This window comes from Dermacentor silvarum, chromosome 7 (assembly GCF_013339745.2).
Source record: "Dermacentor silvarum isolate Dsil-2018 chromosome 7, BIME_Dsil_1.4, whole genome shotgun sequence".
Taxonomy (NCBI): domain Eukaryota; kingdom Metazoa; phylum Arthropoda; class Arachnida; order Ixodida; family Ixodidae; genus Dermacentor; species Dermacentor silvarum.
This window is the reverse complement of record NC_051160.1, coordinates 119,844,773-119,849,203: the sequence shown is the minus strand read 5'-3', so window position 1 is coordinate 119,849,203 and position 4,431 is coordinate 119,844,773. Positions and strand designations below refer to the sequence as shown.

The 4,431-nt window shown below is 47.4% G+C and overlaps 1 protein-coding gene across 1 annotated transcript; it reads right to left on the bottom strand.

Moving 5' to 3' along the window:
* Positions 1–1,855: 1,855 nt before the first annotated feature.
* On the bottom strand, positions 1,856–3,025 carry LOC119459706 (5-hydroxytryptamine receptor 1). The gene has a single exon (XM_037721353.2). It carries the CDS (start codon positions 2,810–2,812, stop codon positions 2,000–2,002), a length of 813 nt encoding a protein of 270 aa, XP_037577281.1. The 5' UTR covers positions 2,813–3,025; the 3' UTR covers positions 1,856–1,999.
* Positions 3,026–4,431: the final 1,406 nt, after the last annotated feature.

The window sequence follows — 4,431 nt, the reverse complement described above, 5'->3', positions numbered from 1 at the left end:
CCTAATTGGACGCCTTTTCACCCTTAGCCCTCTGCTATTAGTCCAATGTTTTCTGGCTGCACACACTTCGCCTGTCTGTCCCGCGACGTCAAAACAGCGAAAAATCACCACATCAAAGTGACGTGTACGCGCAAAAAAATGCATTAATATGCCGTACAAAACTGAACATTTTTCTGAATAGCCACAGACTGCGCCGTTCCGAAAGGAATAGAAGATGGCTGCCCGCCGATCGCTCCGGCCCTCGTTACTCGCACCTGACGGTGAGCATGTATTTATTTGCGCATGATAAACCTTCTTGCCTGGCAGTAAAACGTTATCGAGCCCTTTGGGCACGTATACGACATCGCTCTGCCAACTCTTCTTTGCTGGGGATCCGTTTTCGCGGCATTCTTATCCTTTCGTTGCACGCCGCCGCGATTTTCTACCAGCCACCGCAAGCTAAGTAAGGCGAAACGGACCAATCGGAGAAGCCGGCTCCACCCTCTTCATGCGGTTATGTATTTTCACTGTGCTGGCTCGGCCCCATCGAAACCCTCTCCACTAGAGCGTGCTCCTCGCCTCTTGTCAGCCAATTAGATAAGAAAAACCGCTTAGTGTAGAAAATGTTGTTGGTTTTGAAAGCGAACAAAGGTGACCTCTTATAAACGAGGAGAGTGTATGATTGGTTTGTTCAGACAACGTTGCGGGATCACCGCCCGATGCTTGCGTCAGTGGTTGCGTAAATTTGACGTCAGGAGCTTGGAATCATTTTACTTTATAGCGCCCCTGGCTCTCTGCAGTGCAACCAAATTTTAATCTATAAATTTCCTTCACATGATTAGGAGTGATCAACATCAATATATCCTAAGATATATATGTATTCCGTCTGTTCTCGCGCGGTGACACAAAATAGCTCTCTAAATTAGCTTACTAATATAAAGTCCATTACTTGAATGGCATTGATAGCTTATATATTATGTATCCCTAAGATTTTTTTTTCATTACAGAAAAACAGGCTTCGCAGCAGGTCATTGCTTCAGACAAAACAGTGATTTTGTTTATAAGAAATATTTATTCAACTATTTCAATGCTCGCAACTGTGAAGTTAGAACTTGATAAAAAGTAGCAGAAAAAAAGACTTCATAATGGATGCGCTTTATTCATGAGTGTGTAATGTGAAGAACGTTGCCATATAAATAAAACGTACGTGATTCACGATTAGTAATCATGATTGATAATGCTGACATTCGATACATACGACTGCACGGACTTATTATTCTTGCGAAAAGATGCACATTAGACACGTTAGTGAGAAGCTCGTTAACATGTTATTCGTGATAAATATGTGTCAAATAAGAATGTACCATGTTGCGCAGCACTTAGTACGCGCCAATCGGCGCTTCACTCTGCGTCAGACAAACGTTTTTAGAAACACACTTGCCTGTTCATTCATTTGCTGTATGGTTCAAGTCGTTACGTAAGAATGTTTGTTCTCAGACAAATCTATTGCCCAATTGCTAACGTCGGCTTCAAAACAAAATATTACGGGCCCTGCAATATGGTTTGAAATGCGGCGATGCGGAAATTATTTTTTTTCTATTTTTATGCCTGCTTAAGTTAAGCTTCAGACTGGGGAACGTATTGAAAGGGACGACTTGCATTTACCGAACATTACCATATGAATAAATGTTAATGTTGTGCATTCGTCAAAATTGTACAAAATGTTCATCACAGATTTGTGTCATATCCAGAGGCGTTTAGTTGTCTGAAAACAAGGGTCACGCGCACTGTGCCCAAAATGCACATGAAAATCCCACAGCCACCTTGTGAACAACTTCGGTTGACACTTCTTTCCGCAGCGTTCACTTAAACGTGACTCGCGTCATGACACAAGGAATCACAAGCGACGTCCGTCTTTCGCGAATGTTTCTGGCTCTTAATTCTTTTCCTCTGCCCATGTTCGACTGTGACGCGCGTCGACGCTGGAGACACCGAGCGTTCCAGGCGACTCCCACCAGCGTCAGGCCCACGACGCGTGGTTGTTGTTCCCGACGCACAGCAGAGCTCCCGTCACTTCGTTCGCGCTTCTGCCCAGCACCTTTCGCTTTCCGGTGCCACGCCTGCCACAGCGCAGGCAGAGCAAGTCGCGGAAGGCGCGCCGAAAGTCGTGGTGGAAGGTGACGTAGATTACGGGGTTCAGCGCCGAGTTGGCGTATCCCAGCCAAAGGGCGAAGCTGTGAGCCAGTTCCGGCAGCGGCTCTCCTCCCAGCGGTCTCACGAGGGCGAATGCAAAGAAAGGCAACCAACACGCCGTGAAGGCCGTCAGGATGATTCCCAACGTAATGGAAGCCTTGCGCTCTCTCACAGCGACTCTAAGGCTCCTCGTTCGTGGTCCCGGGCGAGCTCTGTGTTCGGCCTCGACGACCTTCTTTGCGGCCGTGTGGATCCTCCAGTACATTGACAGCATAACGACCAGCGGGATATAAAACGCTCCTAGAGTGGCGTACAGCTGGTATGCGAGGTTCTGACACACGAGGCATTTAGGGTTCTCGACCGTTCCGTGCTCATTTCCCAGAACTAGTAATGGCGGTACACTGATGAGACCCGCCAGCAGCCAGACGGCTCCGATGCAGGCCCAGGCTCTGCGGGCCGTGCGCCGAACGCCATAGGTAAGGGGTCGCGTGATCGCCAGGTACCGGTCGATGGAGATCATGCACAGGTTGAGGATCGACGCCGTGCAGGACGCCACATCCACGGACACCCACGCGTCGCAGGCCGCCGGGCCCAGGTCCCAGCGGCGACCGGTGATCTCGAGATGCAGTGCGGGCGGCATGACCAGCAGAGCCACGCACAGGTCAGAGGCTGCCAGCGAGACGAGGAGGTGGTTGGACGGGTGCCGTAGGCGGCGCACGAGGCAGACGGAGAGGCACACGAAGGCGTTGCCAACTGCCGTCGCGACGATGAGCGCGCCCAGGCCCAGGCCCAGTACCAGTACACTCAGCGTGGTGACGGTGGACGGGGCAGACGGCTGCCACAGCTCACTGTAGTGACCCGGCCATATCCAGTAGGACGGCGATTCCTGCATTGTGCGAGAAAGAAAGAAAACATAATGCAGAGAGATGAATTTGTCTATTTGGCGGACTTTCATTCTTCGTGTGGTGTTATCCTGCAGCAAAAACCTGGGGCCCAATTTAGAAACCATTTCGTTCGTTCGTGATCATTGCCATTGGTGTCATACTTTCGCTAATAAGTCCAGCATTAGTATTCTCCTAAATTTCCGCTAACTGTAAATTCTAGCGAAAGAGCCATAAGAACGTCTGCATTAAGAACGTCTTGTCAAATGATTTTTATTATTAATAAATGTCACCGAAACCTGATTCTGAATATATCTACAGAGAAGCCTGCTGCACAATGGCAAAGGGTACCTGCAGATGAAAAGGTTTGTTAATTTGGCTTCTGTTTCAAAGAAGAGCACCTCCTGGACATGTAGAGCCATTAGCGCTCTTTAGATTATCGGGTTGCTAATTGACCTGTTAAATTCTTATGAAGGCAGTTGGACCGTATTTTCGGCATACAAAGAACTCTGAAAATCTAATGCGTAGCTTCGGAGTTCTGTCGTAACTACGCGGTATACATTCTCAAGACCATGTTTAGTTCCTGACATCTTTCTTGTCACGTGTTAGCTGCCCAACCTAATTATGCGCCTTGTTTAGCGGTTTCCTGCTGTAAAAACTTGTTTCAAAAAAAAACGTACCTCTCAAATTGGCACTTTCATCTCTGCCGTTTCTCATTAGGCAATAAGAGTATCAATGCAGTGTGACAGCTTATAGATAAATATTTTTATAAAGGTTTAGAAAAGCCTTTCGAAATTTCTTATAACATAGAGGAGACACTTTGTCATTCCTCAGTATTCCTGCCCATTTCCTCTTCATTACTCGTAGCACAGGGGCATAGACTTGAGAATGACTCGACGTAGTAAGGAGAAAATGTAATGTTAAAACTAGACGAATCAATTTTTACCCTAAAAAGTGAGGTAATTATACCGAATGCTACATTTTTTGCTCATCACCTGAGAACTTCCTTACTAGCTCCAGACATGGAAGGAGTTGACGCTACTAATTTCTGCAGCGCGTGAGTAATTTCCTCGAATGTCACACATAAAAATGAAACAATTCAAAAAGAGCGCGACTGTCATCCCTGGTTACCCGCCGTGGTAGTCCCGTCACTAGGGCGTTGCACTGCTGACCTCTTGATGGGCAGTTCAATCCCACTGGTGGCGGCCGCATTTCAATGGAGGCGAAATGCAAAAAAGGGTCGCGCACCTAAATCTAAGTGGAATGTAAAGAAAACCAGGTGGTCAAAATAAATCCTGCGTACCACACTGCATTACGACCCATAATCCGGGCATGGTTAACCGCAGAATTTAACTATTTTAATCCCTCGACCGACACC

Excerpts from the sequence above, each read along its gene's own strand:
- LOC119459706 (XM_037721353.2), bottom strand. The coding sequence starts at position 2,812 with ATGCCGCCCGCACTGCATCTCGAGATCACCGGTCGCCGCTGGGACCTG.